The 26,388-nt window shown below is 43.5% G+C and overlaps 1 protein-coding gene across 2 annotated transcripts in view; it reads left to right on the top strand.

The window, feature by feature from the left end:
* The first annotated feature begins 1,136 nt into the window (after nt 1-1,136).
* Nucleotides 1,137-26,388, top strand: part of LOC126458540 (serpin B8-like) — a 206,324-nt gene continuing 181,072 nt past the window's right edge. The window contains exons 1-4 of one of the 2 annotated variants that reach the window (XM_050095655.1): nt 1,137-1,246; nt 8,602-8,691; nt 16,711-16,890; nt 21,473-21,677. In XM_050095655.1, coding sequence (XP_049951612.1) covers nt 8,614-8,691; nt 16,711-16,890; nt 21,473-21,677 — 463 coding nt within the window. In that variant the 5' untranslated portion in view covers nt 1,137-1,246; nt 8,602-8,613. The remainder of the gene's footprint in view (nt 1,247-8,601; nt 8,692-16,710; nt 16,891-21,472; nt 21,678-26,388) is intronic. The other variant, XM_050095654.1, reaches the window with a different exon arrangement.

The raw sequence follows: 26,388 nt of genomic DNA, 5'->3' as shown, positions 1-26,388 counted from the left end.
GAAAATGCAAAAAGCGTCATCCAGGTGGGTGCCACGAATGCTGACGGACGACCAGGCGGCTGCCCGTGTGGCATGTTGCCAAGCGATGTTGACGCGCAACGACAGCATGAATGGGACTTTCTTTTCGTCGGTTGTGACTATGGATGAGACGCGGATGCCATTTTTCAATCCAGAAACAAAGCGCCAATCAGATCAATGGACGCACAGAGATTCACCGCCACAAAAAAAATTTCGGGTAACCGCCAGTGCTGAAAAAATGATGGTGTCCATGTTCTGGGACAGCGAGGGCGTAATCCTTACCCATTGCGTTCCAAAGGGCACTACGGTAACAGGTGCATCCTACGAAAATGTTTTGAAGAACAAATTCCTTCCTGCAATGCAACAAAAACGTCCGGGAAGGGCTGCGCGTGTGCTGTTTCACCAAGACAACGCACCCGCACATCGAGCTAACGTTACGCAACAGTTTCTTCGTGATAACAACTTTGAAATGATTCCTCATGCTCCCTACTCACCTGACCTGGCTCCTAGTGACTTTTGGCTTTTTCCAACAATGAAGGCACTCTCCGTGGCCGCATATTCACCACCCGTGCTGCTATTGCCTCAGCGATTTTCCAGTGGTCAAAACAGACTCCTAAAGAAGCCTTCGCCGCTGCCATGGAATCATGGCGTCAGCGTTGTGAAAAATGTGTACGTCTGCAGGGCGATTACGTCGAGAAGTAACGCCAGTTTCATCGATTTCGGGTGAGTAGTTAATGAGGAAAAAAATCGGAGGCCTTAGAACTTGAATGCACCTCGTATAATTATTATTCCTCTTCGCTTAATGTCCGACAGCTTAGGGTCATTAACTTTTTTCACAGTTATGGTCAGTGCTACTTAAGCAACTTTAACTGAGTACCTTTTTTTTCAGTTTCGTTTGTGTGTGTGAGGGGGAGGGGTCGTCAAAGAGAGGGAGATGGAGAGGGAGAAGGAGAGGGAGAGAGAAGGGTGGGGGGACTTGGCTGGGCGGAGGGAGTAATACTGCGGAATACCTGTCGTGACCGGGATGGGTATGCGATATAAAAACCAGTCAGGTTCCTTCCTCTCCACGTGCAGGAACCTGCACGGGCAATTTGTTGCGGATTACGCCTTCCGTGAAAGACGAAAAAGAAAGATCCTCCAGGGCCTTGAAATAGCATCTCGGTCTCAACACGCTCTTCAGTTTGCTGGCGTCACACCACAGACTGTGTGGCTTCCCGACTCCTACTGAGTAAGTACGTGGATTATTGATACTAGAGGCCTACTAGTTATAAAAAAACCCCGGATTATTTAAAGCTGTGCTCGTGTTTGATATCAATACAAAACTGTCTCACGGATAACTGCAATTCAAAGAGTCTGCTAGAGTTCAGAGCAGCTTTTTATTCAGTGCAGTAACGTTAGGTGTCCCGAAATTTGACGTGGGAATTTTTCAAAGAACTCGTACAAAGACTTCCTGGAGACGTTCTTCCCCTGTGCAGTTTAAGAACTTAAAAGTAAAGGAGGTTTGGGGGAGGAGGGAATGTGGAGGATTGCGAAGTATGGTTATATAGATTTTCTTTCCCGACCTGCCGTATTCATGATGCATTTAAAAATGTCTATTGAATGGTAGTGTTCTTGTAATTGTCACTGGGATGGTATGAAACTGATAAGGGCGAGAAACGAGTCATTGCCGGCCGCGGTGGTCTAGCGGTTCTAGGCGCTCAGTCCGGAACCGCGTGACTGCTACGGTCGCAAGTTCGAATCCTGCCTCGGGCATGGATGTGTGTGATGCCCTTAGGTTAGTTAGGTTTAAGTAGTTCTAAGTTCTAGGGGACTGATGACCACAGATGTTAAGTCCCATAGTGCTCAGAGCCATTTGAACCAAATGAGCCATTCCATTCTCGTCTCTCTCTCTCTATTGGCAACTAGATAAGTCAACTGTGTTGAAGACAGTGGTTTATAGGACCAGAAATTGAAAACAGTCATTTATGACAGAGGGATGCTATTTCATGATTGTCTTCGTTTTGTCAGTTTTCGAATCGTAGTGTTCCATACGCTTCCAGTCGCTATTGGGATCATGGCCTGTGACGAAAAAACCGTATTTTCAAGCAAATCACAGAAATAAGAAGCTTTTGTTACAGGGGATTTAAGGCAAGGAGAAAACAATCGAATGACGAATGGTTCACTTGACTACGATGTAAAAACCTTCATGCTTGCTGTTCCTAATTAATATATATATATATATATATATATATATATATCAAAACCAACTGAAAAATGATATAGAGAAAATATCTATATCTGTATGGCGCGGAAAGTGGCAATCGACTCTATACAGCCAGCCGGTGTGGCAGAGCGGTTCTAGGCGCTACAGTCTGGAACCGCGCGACCGCTACGGTCGCAGGTTCGAATCCTGCCTCGGGCATGGATGTGTGTGATGTCCTTAGGTTAGTTAGGTTTAAGTAGTTCTAAGTTCTAGGGGACTGATGACCTTAGAAGTTAAGTCCCATAGTGCTCAGAGCCATTTGAACCATTTGACTCTATACAATGAAAAGTATGAACTGTTAATATATCTAAATACTTATGAATTACAGTTACGAATAGCTTAAATTGGAACAATCACGTAGGAATTGTTGTGGGAAGCAGTACCGAAGACTGCGTTTCATTGGGAGAACACTTAGGAGATGCAACAGGTCTACTAAAGAGACTGCCTGCACAACGTTTGTACGTTCTTTTCTAGAATACTACCAAGCACTACGCGGCAATGTGTTTTTAACAGATAAGACCGAGGACATCAAGAAAGATCAAAAGTCAGCTCCTTTTGTACTATCGCAAATGAGAGATTGTCACGGCTACGATGTGCAAGCGGGAGTGGCAATCATTAAACAAGAGCGTTTTTCGCTGCGTCGAGATATTTTCACGAAATTTCAATCACGGACTTTCACTCCAGATTGTGTGTTGTGGTTGGCAGGAGAGCCAACACCGTGTTACTAGAGGAAGCCGAAAGGCACGCGTTTTAGCTCACGCAGGCTGGCGCGAGGTCTGGAACAGGACAAGGAAATTAGAATTTAGAAAAAACGGACGTAGCTGGTGGAATACTTAAATCCATTAATGGTGAACGTCGCTCTTGACGGTATATGATTCAGTATCAATAGTAACTGGTAATGGCGCCTTGCTAGGTCGTAGCAAATGACGTAGCTGAAGGCTATGCTAACTATCGTCTCGGCAAATGAGAGCGTATTTTGTGAGTGAACCACCGCTAGCAAAGTCGGTTGTACAACTGGGGCGAGTGCTAGGAAGTCTCTCTAGACCTGTCGTGTGGCGGCGCTCGGTCTGCAATCACTGACAGTGGCGACACGCGGGTCCGACGTATACTAACGGACCGCGGCCGATTTAAAGGCTACCACCTAGCAAGTGTGGTGTCTGGCGGTGACACCACATTGTGAAAGTATTTTGTTGTGACCTACCTGCATAGGGAGATATGGTCATCGGAGTTCGCACACAAGGATTTAAGTGTCCTTCCCGCGCTCTGATCGAGAGTACAACGATAGAGAAATAGTCTGAATGTGGTTCGATGAACTCTCTGGCAGGCTCTGAAGTGTGAATTGCAGAGTAATTATGTTTATAGCCGTTCTATCCAGCTACGTAGGAGCCTACCTCCTCTGATGCAGTGCAGCGTTGTGTCACAACATCTGGAAATTCGCCATCACTACAGTAGATAGCTGTATCGCAGAATGCTACGTCAGCAGTATTCTTGATCTCAGCAGCAGAATGTCGCAGGCGACTGGCTCCTTGCTGCTTGACTGGGTTCGAAGTCTTCACTGTGAATCACACCAACACAACTGCTCTTATTAAATTACGGTATCTTCCCGGAAGCAATTCCAGATTGTAGCAGGAAATAGTGAAAACTTTTCTGGTACCTGTGGTGCCATCTGTCATACATTGTTAGGTAGCTTAACAGTGTATAGATGTTGCAACGTGGAGTTTGCGTGCAAACCGGTGACAAGTGAAATAATAAGAAGTACAGAGGACTTGCAAGATACAACTAATTTATTACTGATCAACAGTTTAACCCAAAGGGCACAGAATTTACTAAAAATTTTCTACAAGTGTCGCTTATTCACAAGTCAGAAAAAAACATTCCACAATACCCTTCTAATTGAATTAGGCGCAAACAAGAACTTCTTATAACTTCTATACTAACTGTAAGCACTGCAACAATAAAAGGTAAAATCAGTTTCATTTAGCAAAGGGCACTTGAATAATAAAGGTGAAATAAGTTTCTTTTAAATAGGTCACTTGGGCAAGCGCAATAAGACAATTCATATATTTTCCAATTTTCCGCTACCAATCAAGTATTCTCTTTAACATGTACATAAGTTCAACTTCGGGTGCACGTAAGGTGTAATTAAGAACACTAGTCTCTTTCCTTTACGGTTTTGAAGGTAAATGCAGGGTGTTACAGAAAGGTACGGCCAGACTTTCAGGAAACATTCCTCACACACAAATAAAGAAAAGATGTTATGTGGACATGTGTCCGGAAACGCTTAATTTCCATGTTAGAGCTCATTTTAGTTTCGTCAGTATGTACTGTACTTCCTCAGTTCACCGCCATGATTTCATACGGGATACTCTACCTGTGCTGCTAGAACATGTGCCTTTACAAGTACGACACAACATATGGTTCATGCATGATGGAGCTCCTGCACATTTCAGTCGAAGTGTTCGTACGCTTCTCAACAACAGATTCGGTGACCGATGGATTGGTGAAGGCGAACCAATTCCATGGCCTCCACGCTCTCCTGACCTCAACCCTCTTGACTTTCATTTATGGGGGCATTTGAAAGTTCTTGTCTACACAACCCCGGTACCAAATGTAGAGACTCTTCGTGCTCGTATTGTGGACGGCTGTGAACAACACGCCATTCTCCAGGGCTGCATCAGCGCAACAGGGATTCCATTCGACGGAGGGTGGATGCATGTATCCTCGCTAACGGAGGACATTTTGAACATTTCCTGTAACAATGTGTTTGAAGTCACGCTGGTACGTTATGTTTGCTGTTTGTTTCCATTCTATGATTAATGTGATTTGAAGAGAAGTAATAAAATGAGCTCTAACATGGAAAGTAAGCGTTTCCGGACACATGTCCATAACATATTTTCTTTCTTTGTGTGTGAGGAATGTTTTCTGAAAGTTTGGCCGTACCTTTTTGTAACACCATGTATATCAGCAGTATAGCAAACGGAACAGATGCCTTGGCGTCCCAATGCAGAGGAAACTTAACTTAATGCAAGATCCCCACTCACTGCAACCCGAAGAACTCAGTGGCCGCCGTATCGGTCGCCATTTTCACCGCGGCCAAAAGAACCTCCCGTTCCCTCTCGTACTGGCCGGCCAAGGTGTCGCCAAAAGAAACAATGTTAACAGCCCCAGAATAAAGTCAGATAAAATTCTACAAAGATAGATCACATCAAGACAAAGGCAAATTAAAAATGGTTAAAAGAATTAACTGTAGACCTCAAATTTCAGAATATGTAAAATTGCCCCAGCACAAACAGACTAGTTTTATAGAAGGGCAACGATAAGACAAAGCATATTGTTATTACACCAGTGCGTCGCAGTTCCAATACAGTATTGGCACTCATAAGAAAAGGTAGAAGCTAGTGATAACACGGGTAGGCCCGAGTGCAAAACTAGAAAGCTTGAATGTCTACTTCTTCAGTAGACAGCTGCGTGGCACATAGTTCAACTCCACTAGCCAAAATGAATAACACATTGCTCAGCGTCCTGTGTAGAAGACCATGGCCCAGTCACGCCTCAAGAACTTGCAACAACAGGACCGCTTCCGCACTCCGGGCCACATACACCGGTCAAATCCAGCTAACTCCACGCAAACACAAGTATCTCTCTCTGAGCAGCGACACGTACCGGCCGTTCCGAAGCCAAAACCCAGTCTCCCTGCCAGCCCACCAGCACCACCACCGGCCAACGAGGCAAAGGTAAGCAACCGCAGAGGGAAACAATGGATCCGGGTGAATCGAACGGAGAAAGCGAGTGGCGCCAGCGCATCCCCACGTACCAGATGTGCATGTACATACGTGACATTGTAACCTCCCCCTCATTTATCCACCTCAATGACAGTGAAAAATTAAACCCCGTGTACCTAATGAAAATTTGGGAAAAGCAATCGTCACCGAAGTTAATTTGTCGGTAAAGAGGGAGGAAAGGGTTACATCTAAATGAAAGGAAAAATGCAAATGAAATTGGTGAAAATTGATTTTGAGAAAAGGGTAAAATAAATAAAGAAAGTAAATGTGCGGCTGTTACGTTAACAATTAATTGGCGTTAATTAGACATTTGAGATTTGGAGAAAATTACGGTCGCCAGTCCTATGGACAACTACTTGCACATATAATTAGCACTAAAAGCGTGGCAACTGAAGGTTGACACGTGTTGTGTGAAAACTGAATGTTTGTCAGAAGTAACAAATTTCGCTACACTCTGACTTAATTTAGCAAAAGAATTAATAAAACCGGAAAATTGAAAGTTAATTTAGTGACTGAAATTAATAGTGAGCTTTGTTTCTGAAGCACTGCGAAATTCAGTAAAATAAGGTTAGTCTTGGGCTACCTCAACAATGATTTCAAAAGCTACTTGAAGCTACGCAGTTTAGAAATAAGAGATTTAACTTTGAACTTGAATTGAATGATTATGAACAATTAACGATAGTAAAATTTAGTGCATACCAAGCTGAGCTGCAGTCACAGGTAAGCTAAAATACGGTAACAAAACTTGCACTCTTAATTTGTGCTTGTGTAATCTAAATATTCTAGCCAGCTATGAATACTTAAGCTGAATTTTGAAATTAAAGCAGTGAAATGGAATGATACTACTTTAATGCTGGCGTTTGAATTTCAACGACACTCGGGTTCATTCCGGAAAAGGAAGGGACCCTGCTTGGTAATACAATTGGGACAATGAGCAACAAAGGTTCATGCTACGTTGCTGTAATTTTGAAACAGTTTGAAAAGCTGAGGTCTGCCATACAGTTCTAAAACTTTACGTGCTTCCACTCTTCCTTGTTGGTTGATTGAAGGTTTGAAGTCGTCGATCGAGGAGGTGGCGACAGTCACTCATTGTCGGCCGTCGCTGTTTGCAGGAGCTGGATGTTGGCGCGCCTTCTTCTCGACACGGTCACCAGGCGAAACGGGCTCTTGATGTGCGCCAGCTAATGCTTCCCGTCCGCGACACCGTGTCAGAAACTATCGTAGCAAGTCGAGTGCAATTACATGCTGCCAAACCCCGAAAGCGCGGCAACTCGCGGAAGAGTCACACAACACACGTGCTCCACTGCCCTCCTCCAGCCAGACTCAGCTCTGCCCGCGCTCCTTGCGGCAGAGTTCACACTACCAAAGATCCTAAACACTTTGGTTCTCCACACGACCTATCGATGTAATCGTTCGATAGCATAGTTTTCCCTAGGCCAGACCCAGCGTAAAAATACAAATAATATTTACAAAACAAACCAATTATACATCGACATGAATGCATACACAAATAGTAAATAATTACAATATATAAAGACACAGAAATGTCATATCTTCAGGTAACAAATAAAGGAAAAGAATTTATAGTATAACAGATGGAAATAGGAGGATATGCATTTCCGGCGTTACAACATAAATAATGGGGATTGTTTCGCGCTCTGCGCTCGCTTTTTGTGCTGCGGATATTAAGCACCTTGACTTGCATTAAGAAGGACAGGGTTCAGATCTCCAAGTTTTCATCTTACAAATCTGAAGCGTCTTTCATCTTCCGATCGCAAACAATGGGAGAATTTTTGCAAATGTTATGTTTCTCTAACTGCCTGTCTGTTGTTTGTCTTGTCATTAGAAACAGTTATTACAAATTTGCAGAACAAAAATTTCTGGACTAGCACAAACTCTCACTGCTCAGTTCAGGTTAGACAGGAACATCATATTAACGTCACTGTCTGAACTCAGTAACAATAACCATGTGGTTTGTGCATGATGCGACTCACGTACCTGTTTAAATCATGACACGAAATCTCAATCCTTTGATTTTTATTTCTCCATGTGTTCACTGCGTTGTTTCTTTCGCTCCGCTGTCCATTTGCATCCTGGTCTCTTCTGTGTTGTGGTGTCAAATTTATGTTTTTTGATGATGTTCCTGAATTCAGTTCTATTTTCTGCATCGTTTACTGTTATGTGTGCTTGTCTGAGGTCCTCTTCAATTTCTTTTATCCATTTTGTTTTTCCCCTGCCTAAGTTAATGACTTTAACAATTCGCTTTGAAATTCTGTTTTCATTCATCCTGTGGATATGTCCGTAGAACTGCATTCTTCTTTTCCTTATTGTATCCGAAAGCTTGTCTGTTTATTTATATAATTCTGATGTTGGTCTCTTCTTCCAGATTCCTCGCTCTTGTATCGGACCAAAATTTTTCCTGAGAATTTTCCTTTCTTGTTTCTCTATTTCTTTGATTTTAGTTTTTCCACCTATTTGTGTTGTTTATAATATGAAATAAGCACGTAATTTTGAACTTATGATGTATCATCTTAAAATTGCTGTCCTTTGTCCTTCCAGGTTCTCGACAAAATGGCCGACGGAGATTTCAGTGATGCTGTGCAGACAGTGTCTCGAGCGAATGACCTCTTCACATCTGACATGTACAGGGTAAGACTCCACGCAATGTCTCACATTCTTCACTACACCGAAAGGCTGCCACCTCCGCTGTGTTCTTGTTATTAGTACGCTAGGAGACATACTGTCTGTGCCTGTAGCTAAGATCGAGAAATGGCGTATTCTGGTTGTGCGAGGAAGCGTAAAGCAGGAAGTGGGAACTGAAATGAGATTGTAGAGAAGAGTCTTGACAAGCATGTAACTCCACCTCCAACATAACAAATGTTGAGGGACCTTGACCCACTGACGTGTGTGCAACAGCAATGATGGATATCAGAACAGATCTCTGAGAGAACTCAAACGCACTCAGCAAATATCGGAAGAAAGAGAGAGGTCTAATGAATCTTTGTGTGGGGTGGGGTTAGCGGTGGGAGGGGGGGGGGAGGGGAGGGGGGAAGCGTACTTGCCGGCCGAAGTGGTCGTGCGGTTAAAGGCGCTGCAGTCTGGAACCGCGAGACCGCTACGGTCGCAGGTTCGAATCCTGCCTCGGGCATGGATGTTTGTAATGTCCTTAGGTTAGTTAGGTTTAACTAGTTCTAAGTTCTAGGCGACTAATGACCTCAGCAGTTGAGTCCCATAGTGATCAGAGCCATTTGAAGCGTACGTGCGTCTTCATGTGAAGGGATCGAAATAGCTTAGTATTTAGCTACTGGGTCGTGCATTCAGTTAAGTGTAGCTATGACAAAGCATTGCGATTGAGGATATTTTTTACATAGTCGCTTAATTACAGTTTTAGCGTAATTGTGTGACTGCATTCGTGATTTCCTCTCAGAGAGGTCACACTTCGTCGTGATAGACGGTAAATCATCGAGTAGAACAGAAGTGATATCTGGCGTTCCGCAAGGTAGTGTCATAGTTCCTCTGCTGTTTCTGATTTACATAAATTGTCTAGGTGATAATCTGAGCAGCCCCATTACATGGTTTGCAGATGACGCAGTAATTTACCGTCTAGTAAAATCATCAGACGATCAATTCCAATTACAAAATGATCTAGAGAGAATTTCTGTATGGTGCGAAAAGTGGCAATTGGCACTAAACAAAGAAAAGTGCGAGGTCATCCACATCCACAAAGGAAATCCGATAAATTTTGGATATACTAAACATCGCACAAATCTAAGTGCTGTTCTGACTCTGAGCACTATGGGACTTAACATCTGTGGTCATAAATCCCCTAGAACTTAGAACTACTTAAACCTAACTAACCTTAGGAAGTCACACGCATCCATGCCCGAGGCAGGATTCGAACCTGCGACCGTAACGGTCACGCGGTTCCAGACTGAAGCGCCTAGAACCGCACGGCCACACCGGCCGGCTCTAAGTGCTGTCAATTCGATTAAATACCTAGGAATTATAATGACGAGCAACTTAAAGTGGAAAGACCACATAGATAATATTGTGGGGAAGGTGAAACAAAGACTGAGCTTTGTTGGCAGAACGCTTAGAAGATGCGACAAACCCACTAAAGAGACAGCCTACATTACACTTGTCCGTCCTCTGCTGAAATATTGCTGCGCGGTGCGGGATCCTTACCAATTAGGATTGACGGAGGACATCGGAAAAGTGCAAAGAAGGGCAGCTCGTTTCGTGTTACCGCGCAATAGGGGCGACAGTGTCACTGATATGATACGCGAGTTAGGGTGGCAGTCACTGAAACAAAGGCGGTTTTCTTTGCGGCGAGATCTATTTACGAAATTTCAATCACCAACTTTCTCTTCCGAATGCGAAAATATTTTGTTGAGACCCACCTACATAGGGAGAAATGATCATCGCAATAAAATAAGAGAAATCAGAGCTCGAACGGAAAGATTTAGGTGTTCCATTTTCCCACGCGCCATTCGAGAGTGGAATGGTAGAGAAGTCGTATGAAAATGGTTCGACGAACCCTCTACCAGGCACTTAGGTGCAGAGTAACCATGTAGATGTAGATGTAGATAGTAGTTGTATCTAGATAACTCGGTTAATAGTGCCACATAAAAAAATACAGAAGATATGAGCAGAATATCTTTCATCGGCGTAAAATTAATTTCTGTAGACCACAAGATACTTCAGTAATGTTTATAAAGCTACGGGAAACTGTATATGGAAATTTCTTTTTGAAATCGATCGAAGCAATTTCACATATGTTTATCAAGCCCTGCAGGCGCGCGGCTGATCCACGTGCTCTTGTGCGGCTGTGGTGCTCGAGATAAAGACGAACAAAGTTCACATAATTTGGGGGGAAGTTGCTGAAGATCGCCTCACACTACCTGGCCCGATGGTACAGCCACTTATGGGGCGGCTGTGACCTTACGGATCTCAGTGGGGCGTATATTCTTCCACATAGGTTGATAGGCTGTGGAGCTGCAGAGCGCGCAGGCAGGATGCTGTTCCTTCACTGAGCGCTACATCGCGCGCTTCGTTGTGATGTGCTATCCCCTGTGTATTCTTGTGCGGATGTTACCCCGCACTCGCGCACTAGCCCATGTTAAACCGGAGTGTACAGCGAGCCGTGGCGAACGAGGGCGACTCACGGGCCTTCGCCGGTCGGATGCTGTGCTCTGCGCGCCGCCAATCTCCATTCCACTGTGATAACAACCACTTTCAAATTTCCACTTCAGTCTGTTGCCTGATATGTTATTTCCCTGCCTTTCCTAGGGAAAGCCGTGGGATAGCGGTGTGCATATACAGGGTGGTCCATTGATCGTGACCGGACCAAATATCTCACGAAATAAGCATCAAACGAAAAACTACAAAGAACGAAACTCGTCTAGCTTGAAGGGGGAAACCAGATGGCGCTATGGTTGGCCCGCTAGAAGCCGCTACCATAGGTCAAACGGATATCAACTGCGTTTTTTTTAAACAGGAACCCACATTTTTTATTACATAGTACGTAAAGAAATATGAATGTTTTAGTTGGACCACTTTTTTCGCTTTGTGATAGATGGCGCTGCAATAGTCACAAACATATGGCTCACAATTTTAGACGAACAGTTGGTAACTGGTAGGTTTTTTAAATTAAAATAAAGAACGTAGATATGTTTGAACATTTTATTTCGGTTGTTCCAATGTGATACATATACCTTTATGAACTTATCATTTCTGAGAACGCATGCTGTTACAGCGTGATTACCTGTAACTACCACATTAATGCAATAAATGCTCAAAATGATGTCCGTCAACCTCAATGCATTTGGCAATACGTGTAACGACATTCCTCTCAACAGCAAGTAGATCGCCTTCATGTTCGCACATGCATTGACAATGCGCTGACGCATGTTGTCAGGCGTTGTCGATGGATCACGATAGCAAATATGCTTCAACTTTCCCCACAGAAAGAAATCTGGGGACGTCAGATCCGGTGAACATGCGGGCCATGGTATGGTGCTTCGACGACGAATCCACCTGTCATGAAATATGCTATTCAATACCGCTTCAACCGCACGCGAGCTATGTGCCGGACATCCATGATTTTGGACGTACATCGCCATTCTGTCATGCAGTGAAACATCTTGTAGTAACATCGGTAGAACATCAGCATACATTGGACCATTTAGATTGCCATCGATAAAATGGGGGCCAATTCTCCTTCCTCCCATAATATCGCACCATACATTAACCCGCCAAGGTCGCTGATGTTCCACTTGTCGCAATCATCGTGGATTTTCCGTTGCCCAATAGTGCATGTTATGCCGTTTTACGTTACCGCTGTTGGTGAATGACGCTAAATAGAACGGGTGCAAAAAATCTGTCATCGTCCCATAATTTCTCTTGCGCCCAGTGGCAGAACTGTACACGATTTTTAAAGTCGTCGCCACGCAATTCCTGGTGCATAGAAATATGGTACGGGTGCAATCCATGTTGATGTAGCATTCTCAGCACCGACGTTTCTAAGATTCCGGATTTTCGCGCAATTTGTCTGCTACTGATGTGCGGATTAGTCACGACAGCAGCTAAAACACCTACTTGGGCATCATCATTTGTTGCTGGTCGTGGTTGACGTTTCACACGTGGCTGAACACTTCCTGTTTCCTTAAATAACGAACTATCCGGCGAACGGTCCGGACACTTGGATGATGTCGTCCAGGATACATAGCACACGCCCGTTGGGCATCTTGATCACAATAGCCATACATCAACACGATATCGACATTTTCCGCAATTGGTAAACGGTCCATTTTAACACGGCTAATGAATCACGAAGTAAATACCGTCCGCACTGGCGGAATGTTACGTTGGGTTAGGTTGTTTGAGGAAGGAGACCAGACAGCGAGGTCATCGGTCTCATCGGATTAGGGAAGGATGGGGAAGGAAGTCGGCCGTGCCCTTTGAGAGGAACCATCCCGGCATTTGCCTGGAGTGATTTAGGGAAATCACGGAAAACCTAAATCAGGATGGCCGGACGCGGGATTGAACCGTCGTCCTCCCGAATGCGAGTCCAGTGTCTAACCATTGCGCCACCTCGCTCGGTAAATGTTACGTGATACCACGTACTTATACGTTTGTGACTATTACAGCGCCATCTATCACAAAGCGAAAACAGTGGGCCAATTAAAACATTCACACGAATATGTAATAAAAAATGTGGGTTCCTATTTAAATAAAACGCAGTTGATATCCGTTTGACCTATGGCAGCGCCTTCTAGCGGGCCAGCCATAGCGCCATCTAGTTTCCCCCTTCAAGCTAGACGAGTTTCGTTCTTTCTAGTTTTTTCGTTTGATGCTTATTTCGTGAGATATTTGGCCTGGTCACGATCAATGGACCACCCTGTATATAAGGGCAGCGGTAGTATCGGCTACACAAGGTATGAAAGGGCACTGCACTGCCGAAGCTGTCATTGTACTCTGGTGATCCATGTGCAAAAGGTTTCCGACGTAATTATGGCCGTACGTTGACAATTAACAGACTTCTATCGCGGAATGGTAGTTGGACATTCCGTTTCGGAAACCGTTAGGGAATTCAATATTACGAGATCTACATTGTCAATAGTGTGCCTAGAATACCAGATTTCAGGCATTACCTCTCATGACTAATTCAAAGATGGAAGATATCTTCCAAACAGAAGTTAAATAATGATGATGCAATATTTGAAGTACTTTTACTTCAAAACGACAATATCCGGTTGCTATACCAGAAAAGACTTTAAGAATACACACGTTTAAATATAAAGGCCGATGACATCAACCAGGAACGGAATAATATAAAGGAAGTACTAATCAAAGCAGCAACAGAAGCACATGGCACAAGAAAGAAAAGCTTTTTAAAAAGGGAGCTCCGGTACTGGGCTGATGAAAAACATAGTCTAACTGGTAAGAAACATGCCTACTTAAGAGGTGTAAGGTCGCATTTTGAAGTGTAAATTCGTGCAGTTTGTAGTGCAGTTTTCATTTCTTTTGAACAGCAAGCTACATAGCTCACTGAGGCATCAGCATCCCTTTATAACACGTTAGGAGGGTAGCAAGTTGCTTATCTAGGAGTCTGCTTGCTTTTATAGTTTACCTTATCCATCGGTCTAGTTAGGGTGGGTAGGATGTGTGTATGTTGTGTTTGGACGCAGGAGGAGCTGGCCGCACTTTGTTGGTTCGTTGGTTGACTTGGGGGAGGGAGCAAACAGCAAGGTCGCCAGTCCGATCGGATTAGGGAAGGATGGGGATGGAAATCGGCTGTGCGTTTTCAAAGGAACCATCCTGGCATTTGCCTGATGGAATTTTGGGGAAATCATGAAAATCACGGTGGCTAGACGCGTGTTTGAACCTGCGCCCTTCAGTGTGCTAAGCACTGCGCCACTTCGCTCGGTCCGCACTTCGGGAACAACTGAATGCGCTTTTAGCGCCAGTCGGTCACTTTCATTCTGATGCCTTGGGGTTGTAGCCGTGGTGGAGAGTCTAGCGCGTCGCAACGGAGACATCTCAGGTATCGCTTGTTTTGCTCAAAGGCTCTGCTGCCGAGGCACCTCCTAGTCACTAGTGGATCCGCCCTCAAAGTGACAGGTGGCAATACGCTTGCGTAGCTCGAGGCAGAGGGTCATTGTGGACACTGGTCTCCTAGCCACGCCCAGCTACCCTGTACGAGGGACAAGTGGCCGCTCCTTCAGCAGGTTCGGAGCAGGCACACAGGGTGGGGGGGGGGGGGAGGGGGAGGGAGGGATTTACTAGTTATCGGGAGCTCCAACGTTAGGTGCACAATGGAGCCCCTTAGGCAGATAGCTGTTAAAGAGACGAGCATATAGAACAGGCTCACAGATATGTGAGTGGCTTGAAGAGTGTTTTACGTAGCGGAACCCAATATGTTGGGCTCGACGGCCAATGTTCATCAGAGACAAGGGTATCGTCAGCAGTGCTCCACGGAACGTGACAGGAGCGCTTTTATTCTCTATGTACGAGGTGCATTCAAGTTCTAAGGCCTCCGATTTTTTTTTTCAAATTAACTACTCACCCGAAATCGATGAAACTGGCGTTACTTCCCGACGTAATCTCCCTGCAGACGTACACATTCTTCACAACGCTGACGCCATGATTCCATGGCAGCAGCGAAGGCTTCTTTAGGAGTCTGTTTTGACCACTGGAAAATGGCTGAGGCAATAGCAGCACGGCTGGTGAATGTGCGGCCACGGAGAGTGTCTTTCATTGTTGGAAAAAGCCAAAAGTCACTAGGAGCCAGGTCAGGTGAGTAGTGAGCATGAGGAATCACTTCAAAGTTGTTATCACGAAGAAACTGTTGCGTAACGTTAGCTCGATGTGCGGGTGTGTTGTCTTGGTGAAACAGCACACGCGCAGCCCTTCCCGGACGTTTTTGTTGCAGTGCAGGAAGAAATTTGTTCTTCAAAACATTTTCGTAGGATGCACCTGTTACCGTAGTGTCCTTTGGAACGCAATGGGTAAGGATTACGCCCTCGCTGTCCCAGAACATGGACATCATCATTTTTTCAGCACTGGCGGTTACCCGAAATTTTTTTGGTGGCGGCGAATCTGTGTGCTTCCATTGAGCTGACTGGCGCTTTGTTTCTGGATGGAAAAATGGCATCCAAGTCTCATCCATTGTCACAACCGACGAAAAGAAAGTCCCATTCATGCTGTCGTTGCGCGTCAACATTGCTTGTCAACATGCCACACGGGCAGCCATGTGGTCGTCCGTCAGCATTCGTGGCACCCACCTGGATGACACTTTTCGCATTTTCAGGTCGTCATGCAGGATTGTGTGCACAGAACCCACAGAAATGCCAATTCTGGAGGCGATCTGTTCAACAGTCATTCGGCGATCCCCCAAAACAGTTCTCTCCACTTTCTCGATCATGTCGTCAGACCGGCTTGTGCGAGCCCGAGGTTGTTTCGGTTTGTTGTCACACGATGTTGTGCCTTCATTAAACTGTCGCACCCACGAAGGAATTTTGACACATCCATAACTCCATCACCACATGTCTCCTTCAACTGTCGATGAATTTCAATTGGTTTCACACCACGCAAATTCAGAAAACGAATGATTGCACGCTGTTCAAGTAAGGAAAACGTCGCCATTTTAAGTATTTAAAACAGTTGTCATTCTCGCCGCTGGCCGTAAAATTCCATCTGCCGTACGGTGCTTCCATCTCTGGGACGTATTGACAATGAACGCGGCCTCATTTTAAAACAATGCGCATGTTTCTATCTCTTTCCTGTCCGGAGAAAAAGAATCGGAGCCTTAGAACTTGAATGCACCTTGTACATGCATGATTTCGCTGACCAGGTGGACATCAACTTTCTGTTGTTTACTGATGGTGCTGGGATGTGCGGTGAGGCGTCGAAGTTGAATGACTGTAGAATGACATCGGAAAACAAGGAACAGACTTAGCACGAGAAGCAGGTGACGCGCTGTGTAGAGATTTAGTAGGCAGAAGAAGACGATATTAATACGTACGCCCACAGGGTAGTTGTTTCAAATTCTGGGTCACACTTAAGCTGCTTTTCTTGTGCGTCCTTTTAAATCAACATTTTTGCTGTATAAGAAATATTTCTATCTGCTGAAGATAGCTTGTCAACAATTTATGTTTTTGTTTCTAGGAGTTGGCCGGTGGGCAAGGTAACTTGTTCTTCTCACCTTGGAGCATACAAGTAATTCTGGCGCTTGCGTTTCTCGGATCTGGCGGAAGGACAGCCCAGCAGATGGCGAGAGGTCTGCGTCTACCTGAAGACAAAAATGCCACTGAAGAAGGTTTCAGTGAAATACTGAAGCAGCTGAAGGTGAAAATGATTATATTATAAACTTCGTACCTTTGTAAGGTTTCTTTTAATACCAGTGGGATCCTGAATTTATTTGACATTTTAAACAATAGAAAGCATTTCTTCCTATATCCAATCGCAGTGACAACTGTCAACAAAATTTCAGAGGTCTTATTTTGATATTGTGAGTGTTGGTCCTATAAGTGCTCTCTTGCACTGATTCGTCAAGTTTCGTTAAATTTTGAAACTTTCGTAGAAATCTGATACTATTTTCACTGTTTACACGATTCCAGACACAACACTAAACACCATTCCAGTTGCTAGATATCCCTCTGCAACTAACAAGTTTTGCTTCTTCACACTAATTCTTCCATTTCGTGTTCCTTTTCATTCTCCTCTTTCAGCAAGCAACTTAACAGTTTTTCAACTCTTTTAACGCATCATATCCACAGAATCACTTCTTTCTGGAACTTTTCTCTGTTTTCATTTTTTTTATATTTCTTTCTTGTGGTTTTGTATATCTTCTTTTGATTTAATTTATAAGCAATCTGTATTCATGTTTAGTGTCTGAAGTCCTTACACTCTTCTGCGAAATAGAACTAAGACATCTGTGGCAGCTTTTTTTTGCTTGTGTTGAAATTATGCCGGACGTCTTCCTCCTCACTTAAGTTATAATCGTAAGGAACTACCTTCAGTGCTTTTGTGTAAGCACTTGCCGCTGAAAATTTCAACTTCGCTATATTATTTCGAGAATAGTATCGATTTTTCTTTATTTTTATGAATTTAATATTTTTGATTGTCACTACTGGGCTGTGATACTTCAGGGTCGAGCATCCAAGTTTTAAACACCATCTACGCATACTGCAGCTGAGTTTTTATTTTCTTGATTGTTCAAGTAATTTTAAAGTTTCCTTCATTCTTATTTGTATCCTCAGTCGCATGTTCATCAACAATTCTGCTTTCCAGTTGTGCACTCTACTGTAACTATAAGTTTATCTCTTGGGTAACGTACTTTATTAATTTATGAACGTTTACGTACAGTATATTCCGTGTCTTATAAGAGTTGGATGTAATCTGTGAGGAGGCTCAAACTAGAGACAAGAAATCCAACATCAATCTAATATCGTACCCTTTGTGTAGAGAATGTTACCGGACAGCGTTGCACATATATACATTTGTTTAGATCCAAATGCAGATTCGCCAGGGGCAAAAAACTATGCGTCATTTTTTCCAGCTGGATTGGCACAAGTGCTCAGGAAACAAACACTGGTTGTATACTTGGTATGTGGCCCATTGCACTGTACCACTAAGTAACCATAGCCACCCCGGATGTACTGGACTTACAATCTTATCCACAGCAGCTACAGTGGTAGTCTATAAGCGACAAAGGTGTGGCAGAAAGTACAGTGAAAAGTTTCAAAAGTTTGTAGTCATCATATCCCGGTTTGCCTTAACGAGAAATGCAAGCTGTAAATCGACGAGGACCTACTACGCTCTCGGAGAGTTCATTGTCTCTCTTTTCGTTGTTGTTGTTGTGGTCTTAAGTCCGAAAACTGGTTTAATGCAGCTCTGCACGCCACTTTATCCTGTGAAGATCTCTGCATCTCCGAATAATTAGTGCAATCCACTTCTGTTTGAACCTGTTTATTGTACTCGTCTTTTGGCCTCCTTCTGCAATTTTTACTCCCTACATTTCCCTCCAGAACCAAACTGACAATACTTTGAATGTCTCATGCCGCGTCCTATCAAACAGTCTCTCAGTTTACTCAAGTTATTCCACAAATTTCTTTTCTCCCCAGTTTTATTCAGTACCTCCCCATTAATTACGCGATCTACCCATCTAACCTCCAGCATTCTTCTGTAGCGCAGTATTTTTGTCTGATCTGTTTATCATCCACATTGCACTTCCGTACAAGGCTGCACTCCAGACAAATGTCTACAGAACACACTTTCCACCACATAAATTTACATCGGATCTTTACGAATTTGTCTTCTTCAGAAACGCTTTTCTTTTCTGGAGCAGGAAGCATATCCTAATCCCGAAGAAGGGATTAAGTACAAAGAATTTTAATTTCCAGAATTAATATTAAAAAAGAAAAGAGAGAAGGAAAAAGAAAACAACTGAAAAAATAAAGAAAAAAGCAAAATAAAATAGTTCAGTCGCTCATGTCGGTCCGACATGCAATTTCAATCTGTTAGGAAGTTCCAGTGTTCAAGAAAATGTCGAACGAAATTATAAATGACCTCTTTTGTGTATGGCTTACACTTTCTTATGTTCCTCCATTAAATCTGAGCCTTTTATCTGCTTTCTTCGCTGCTAGATGTGTGTGGTCGTTCCGCCTGAATTACCCGGACAGAAAATTCTAGATACTTAACGGCTGTGACTGAGTCCAGCGGCTGATCATCGACAGCGTAATAAACCGACGTCGGATCTTTTCGTCTCTTTACTCACATTGCCACGCACTTGTATTTGACTTTTAGGCGGATTCTCACTTCCAGACAGGTAAATAACGGGGTGATACCCATGTCTCACCTTAGATACACACTTTGCAAACACTTATAAAACATTATCACACTTGAACGAGAGATCTACACTATGCATAGGCAGCCGGGGTACACCTTCTCAGGGTGAGAATGGTGGTGTCAGGAAGGTGCACCCTGCCAGAAAATATTACTGACATTACCAAAACCAACACATAACAATGCTGGTCCTGTAGAGAAACGCCAAAAGAAAGAAAAAAAGGATATCTTCTGGCAGTCTTTTGCACTAATTGGTTCTGGCAGTCTTTTGCACTAATTGGCCGGCCGGAGTGGCCGTCCGGTTCTGGGCGCAACAGTCTGGAGCCGAGCGACCGGTACGGTTGCAGGTTCCAATCCTGCCTCGGGCATGGATGTGTGTGATGTCCTTGGGTTAGTTAGGTTTAATTAGTTGTAAGTTCTAGGCGACTGATGACCTCAGAAGTTAAGCCGCATAATGCTCAGAGCCATTTGAACCATTTTGCACTAATTGGTATGGCGCAATAGTAGACAGCCCACTTGAATTACGCAAGAGCGGGGTTCAAATCCTGTCCGCTCGCTCAGATTTGGGTTTTCACAAGTCTCAAATCGATTTATGAGAGTGCCAGGATGGTTCCTCTAACACTCCCTATTTCCTTCCTCTCCTTGTCTAATCCGATCTCGTCGTCCAGTGGACATTCAACAATATCCATTCTTACTCCCAGTTTTCGCGTCAGTCGGTAGTAATCTGGAAATATCTCTGAATTAAAGAACACCTTTCTAATAATGTAATCCTCATGCACTCTACTGCCATATACATGGTGATCCAGCTGCCCCTGCCGATGGGTTTTATGCAACCGTCAACGTCTTCAAATAGTACGCGCAAAATTTTATTTTCAGATTCTCACGCTTGCTACAACCAACCCATTAGTCTCTCTCTCTCACTCTCTCCCTTTTAAAAAAAAAAGAAAAGAAAAAACTCTTTGTTAGAAATTTATTGTAGTTAAATTTTGAGGTGGGACACGTTTTCGCTACAGACCGTAGTCTTCGTATTGGTTCAAATGGCTCTGAAAAGTATGGGACTTAACATCTGAGGTCATCAGTCCCCTAGACGTAGAACTACGTAAACCTAACTAACCTAAGGACATGACACACATCCATGCCCGAGGCAGGATTCGAACTTGCGACCGTAGAAGCCGCGTGGTTCCGGACTGAAGCGCCTAGAACCGCCCGGCCACCGCAGCCGGCTAGTCTTCGTATTATTCAAGAAAAACGCACAAAAGTGGCCTCCAGCGATAACGTATCACAGAAATAATTCAACTCCATTAATTTTTCTACAAAAAGTACTTCTAATTTTTTTCTGTAGGACTAATAGTTTGCACATAGCGAGCGAGAGAATATAAAATATCATGGTTTTTTTAAATTTTTTAAAAGGCGTTGTGGGTTGCTTGCAAGAAACCCATCGCTAGGGGCAGCTGACTCGTCCTGTATTGAAACAGCCTAAGAGAGCTCGTCGTATTATGTGCTGCATCCTCTTCATAAAGTCTGAGAAGTGGCAGTCCTGTCACTCTGCCTTAGGTTTCGCTGCTGAATCGAGTTCTGTTTACTAGAAAATCTTAAATCCAATCGCATACGTGGTCAGATACTTCGTGTATGCTTTTGTTTTAGTAGGTGCCGGTGTGGAACTGTAGTGAAGGATTTACGAAATCGAGGAACACGATCGCAACCTTAGCTCTCTTCTGGATCTCACGAACGGAGCAAGCTGGTGTCACAAAGTTGACTCCTACAAAGAAATTGTTTGAACTTCCCACCAGGTCCAGTGACCCAACTTCTGCCGAGCAATATTTTTTTAAGTTTTTAAATACTTTGCAAATTACTTTACGGTGCTGGTCGGAACATAGTTCAGGTGCCACTATCTTTTCAGCTGTCCTCTGCGAGCAGAAGATCCGTTCCGCAATCATCAACGAAAATTTTGTTTCGTGTTCTCCGAATGCCGCTTTCCTCTAGTCATCTAAAACTCCAGGAAACAGCATTTCCCCTTTTGTTGTTTTTTAAGGAGACGTGGTTCGCTGAGAGCAGTAACTAATGTTTACGTACTTTTCTTCAGGAATCCGACGATGTTATCCTTAGAGTAGCGAACAGGATATTTGTGAAGCAGAATTTTACCATTAAAGAGCGGTTCAAGCAGTCCGCGAAAAAATTCATGGCTGGAGCAGAAGAAATGGATTTTAAGGATGTAGGAGCGGCCGGAGCAATAAATTCTTGGGTAGCAGGCATAACGAATGGAAGAATAAAAGAAGTAATTGGAAAAGGTAAGTGACTTCAGGTTTTATCTTATCATTTACAAATTTTGTCGTGTTGTTGTTGTGGCGTTCAGTCCTGAGACTGGTTTGATGCAGCTCTCCATGCTACTCTATCCTGTGCAAGCTTCTTCATCTCCCAGTACCTACTGCAACCTACATCCTTCTGAATCTGCTTAGTGTATTCATCTCTTGGTCTCCCTCTACGATTTTTACCCTCCACGCTGCCCTCCAATGCTAAATTTTTGATCCTTTGATGCCTCAAAACATGTCCAACCAACCGATCCCTTCTTCTAGTCAAGTTGTGCCACAAACTTCTCTTCTCCCCTATCCTATTCAATACCTCCTCATTAGTTACGTGATCTACCCACCTAATCTTCAGCATTCTTCTGTAGCACCACATTTCGAAAGCTTCTATTCTCTTCTTGTCTAAACTAGTTATCGTCCATGTTCCACTTCCATACATGGCTACACTCCATACAAATACTTTCAGAAACGATTTCCTGACACTTAAATCTATACTCGATGTTAACAAATTTCTCTTCTTGAGAAACGCTTTCCTTGCTATTGCCAGTCTACATTTTATATCCTCTCTACTTCGACCATCATCGGTTATTTTACTCCCTAAATGGCAAAACTCCTTTACTACTTTAAGTGTCTGATTTCCTAATCTAATTCCCTGAGCATCACCCGACGTAATTTGACTACATTCCATTATCCTCGTTTTGCTTTTGTTGATGTTCATCTTATATCCTCCTTTCAAGACACTGTCCATTCCGTTCAACTGCTCTTCCAAGTCCTTTGCTGTCTCTGACAGAATCACAATGTCATCGGCGAACCTACAAAGTTTTTACTTCTTCTCCATGAATATACAGATTGAATAACATCGGGGAGAGGCTACAACCCTGTCTCACTCCTTTCCCAACCACTGCTTCCCTTTCATGCCCCTCGACTCTTGTAACTGCCATCTGGTTTCTGTACAAATTGTAAATAGCCTTTCGCTCCCTGTATTTTACCCCTGCCACCTTCAGAATTTGAAAGAGAGTATTCCAGTTAACATTGTCAAAAGCTTTCTCTAAGTCTACAAATGCTAGAAACGTAGGGTTGCCTTTTCTTAATCTTTCTTCTAAGATAAGTCGTAAGGTCAGTATTGCCTCACGTGTTCCAACATTTCTACGGAATCCAAACTGATCTTCCCCGAGGTCGGCTTCTACCAGTTTTTCCATTCGTCTGTAAGGAATTCGCGTTAGTATTTTGCAGCTGTGACTTATGAAACTGATAGTTCGGTAATTTTCACATCTGTCAACACCTGCTTTCTTTGGGATTCGGATTATTATATTCTTCTTGAAGCCTGAGGGTATTTCGCCTGTCTCATACATCGTGCTCACCAGATGGTAGAGTTTTGTCATGACTGGCTCTCCCGAGGCCATCAGTAGTTCTAATGGAATGTTGTCTACTCCCGGGGCCTTGTTTTCGACTCAGGTCTTTCAGTGCTCTGTCAAACTCTTCACGCAGTATCTTATCTCCCATTTCGTCTTCATCTACATCCTCTTCCATTTCTATAATATTGTCCTCAAGTACATCGCCCTTGTATAGACCCTCTATATATTCCTTCCACCTTTCTGCCTTCCCTTCTTTGCTTAGAACTGGGTTTCCATCTGAGCTCTTGATATTCAAACAAGTGGTTCTCTTCTCTCCAAAGGTCTCTTTAATTTTCCTGTAGGCAGTATCTATCTTACCCCTAGTGAGACAAGCCTCTACATCCTTACATTTGTCCTCTAGCCATCCCTACTTAGCCATTTTGCACTTCCTGTCGATATCATTTTTGAGACGTTTGTATTCCTTTTTGCCTGCTTCATTTACTGCATTTTGTCGTGACTTTAGAATAATGTCAGTATGTCTTTAAATCGTTTTTAACATCCAATAGCTTGCGCTACCTATGTGATTTCTGCTTTATTCATGCTCCACGTCACCCGTTTCGTAAGGGAATCATTATTTATGCTTGTCGTATGTAAGATGTGGCGGCCTACACACAATAACCGCTGCCATAAAGAAATGAAAACGCACTTGATAATAACAATTGCTCTCGGAAAGACACTATGTGTAAGACGAAGCCAATTCGGCTTTCCAAACGGGTGCAGGTGAGAGGTTTTACGCATTAGATACCTGATTCTTCAAAATATCCCATGCATCCACAGATGCAGAAACAACTTGCAGCTTACTACAAAGCCGAATACAATAGTACTTCTAAATGTCAGTATGATATGTATAACAGGTACCTGTTAATTCCAAGTATGAAAGATAAACTAGTATTTCATGAAAGACCACCAGGTGGCTGTAACAAAATCTGCACAAGGTCCTCCCTGAAATGACTTGGCGACTGCCTTACAGGGCTACTACAAATGATTGAAGCGATTTCATAAATTCACTGTAGCTCCATTCATTGACATATGATCACGACACACTACAGATACGTAGAAAAACTCATAAAGTTTTGTTCGGCTGAAGCCGCACTTCAGGTTTCTGCCGCCAGAGCGCTCGAGAGCGCAGTGAGACAAAATAGCGACAGGAGCCGAGAAAGCGTATGCCGTGCTTGAAATGCACTCACATCAGTCAGTCATAACAGTGCAACGACACTTCAGGACGAAGTTCAACAAAGATCCACCAACTGCTAACTCCATTCGGCGATGGTATGCGCAGTTTAAAGCTTCTGGATGCCTCTGTAAGGGGAAATCAACGGGTCGGCCTGCAGTGAGCGAAGAAACGGTTGAACGCGTGCGGGCAAGTTTCACGCGTAGCCCGCGGAAGTCGACGAATAAAGCAAGCAGGGAGCTAAACGTACCACAGCCGACGGTTTGGAAAATCTTACGGAAAAGGCTAAAGCAGAAGCCTTACCGTTTACAATTGCTACAAGCCCTGACACCCGATGACAAAGTCAAACGCTTTGAATTTTCGGCGCGGTTGCAACAGCTCATGGAAGATGATGCGTTCAGTGCGAAACTTGTTTTCAGTGATGAAGCAACAGTTATTCTTAATGGTGAAGCGAACAGACACAGTGTGCGAATCTGGGCGGTAGAGAATCCTCACGCATTCGTGCAGCAAATTCGCAATTCACCAAAAGTTCTTAATGGTGAAGTGAACAGACACAATGTGCGAATCTGGGCGGTAGAGAATCCTCACGCATTCGTGCAACAAATTCGCATTTCACCAAAAGTTAACGTGTTTTGTGCAATCTCACGGTTTAAAGTTTACGGCCCCTTTTTCTTCTCCGAAAAAAACGTTACAGGACACGTGTATCTGGACATGCTGGAAAATTGGCTCATGCCACAACTGGAGACCGACAGCGCCGACTTCATCTTTCAACAGGATGGTGCTCCACCGCACTTCCATCATGATGTTCGGCATTTCTTAAACAGGAGATTGGAAAACCGATGTCGTGGTGGAGATCATGATCAGCAATTCATGTCATGGCCTCCACGCTCTCCCGACTTAACCCTATGCGATTTCTTTCTGTGGGCTTATGTGAAAGATTCAGTGTTTAAACCTCCTCTACCAAGAAACGTGCCAAAACTGCGAGCTCGCATCAACGATGCTTTCGAACTCATTGATGGGGACATGCTGCGCCGAGTGTGGGAGGAACTTGATTATCGGCTTGATGTCTGCCGAATCACTAAAGGGGCACATATCGAACATTTGTGAATGCCTAAAAAAACTTTTTGAGTTTTTGTATGTGTGAGCAAAGCATTGTGAAAATATCTCAAATAATAAAGTCATTGTAGAGCTGTGAAATCGCTTCAATCATTTGTAATAACCCTGCATAATCAAACGTGAAACAGTACCAAATGTGCCAAAGAAACAGCTTCCCTATGCTAGAGTCACCAACGTTCTATATCCATTCAATGATACCATTAACAACACTACATAAAAGACATAACATTTATTGATGGTGCACTAAATCAGTTGTTCTTAAACTGGTAAGAGTGGACAGTTATTTGTAACACACAGCGTGCGGAAGCAATATTGTACTTCTTTTTAGGTTAGGCCTGGCAAAAATTTGTGTCCACTTAGATGGGAACTTCTTCTAAGAGGTTAAATTTAAAATACATTTATACTAACTAGGACAGTACTCGATACTGAAGTCAGTGGTGGCTCACGTTCGCAAACGGCTCTTTCGGGCACCCGTGTTTACTGGAATGTTTTTGCTTCTGTTACCCTACACTTTCACCCTTGTCAGTATCCGCTATTAATTATATTACACCCTGTGTGCAAATTTTACACTTGGTGCCCCAAGCAGCCACGTGTGCCTTAAAGTGGCCCTGCTTGTGGCCCAGCCTTTCACCAGAATGTAATAAGACAAGACGCAAAAGATGTATAATATTATCTCCTCAAAAATCTTGGAAACATATAGAAACAAATCAAACAAATTTTGCCAAACACTTTTCACAAGAATGTAATTTAAGTGAGCAACGACGATTTCCTCACAACGGAGCAACAGAAATATAGCAGTAAATCGAAAAGAACAAAAACGCTTTCACTTTTGTGAGGGGGTTTCAATAAGTAATGCAACACATTTTTTTTCTTTGAAAGCAGGTTGATTTTATTCAGGATTTCAATACGTCATATTATTCCCCACTCTTTTGGCTACAAAACCCTATTTTTCGAAATCTGTTCAATGCAACGGCCTTCCTGGGAGGCCTGTATGCCGACATGTTACCACTCTTCT

The sequence above is a fragment of the Schistocerca serialis genome, chromosome 2, assembly GCF_023864345.2.
Source record: "Schistocerca serialis cubense isolate TAMUIC-IGC-003099 chromosome 2, iqSchSeri2.2, whole genome shotgun sequence".
NCBI lineage: Eukaryota > Metazoa > Arthropoda > Insecta > Orthoptera > Acrididae > Schistocerca > Schistocerca serialis.
Note: the sequence above shows the minus strand (reverse complement) of the source record. Positions and strands in the feature narration are given on the sequence as shown.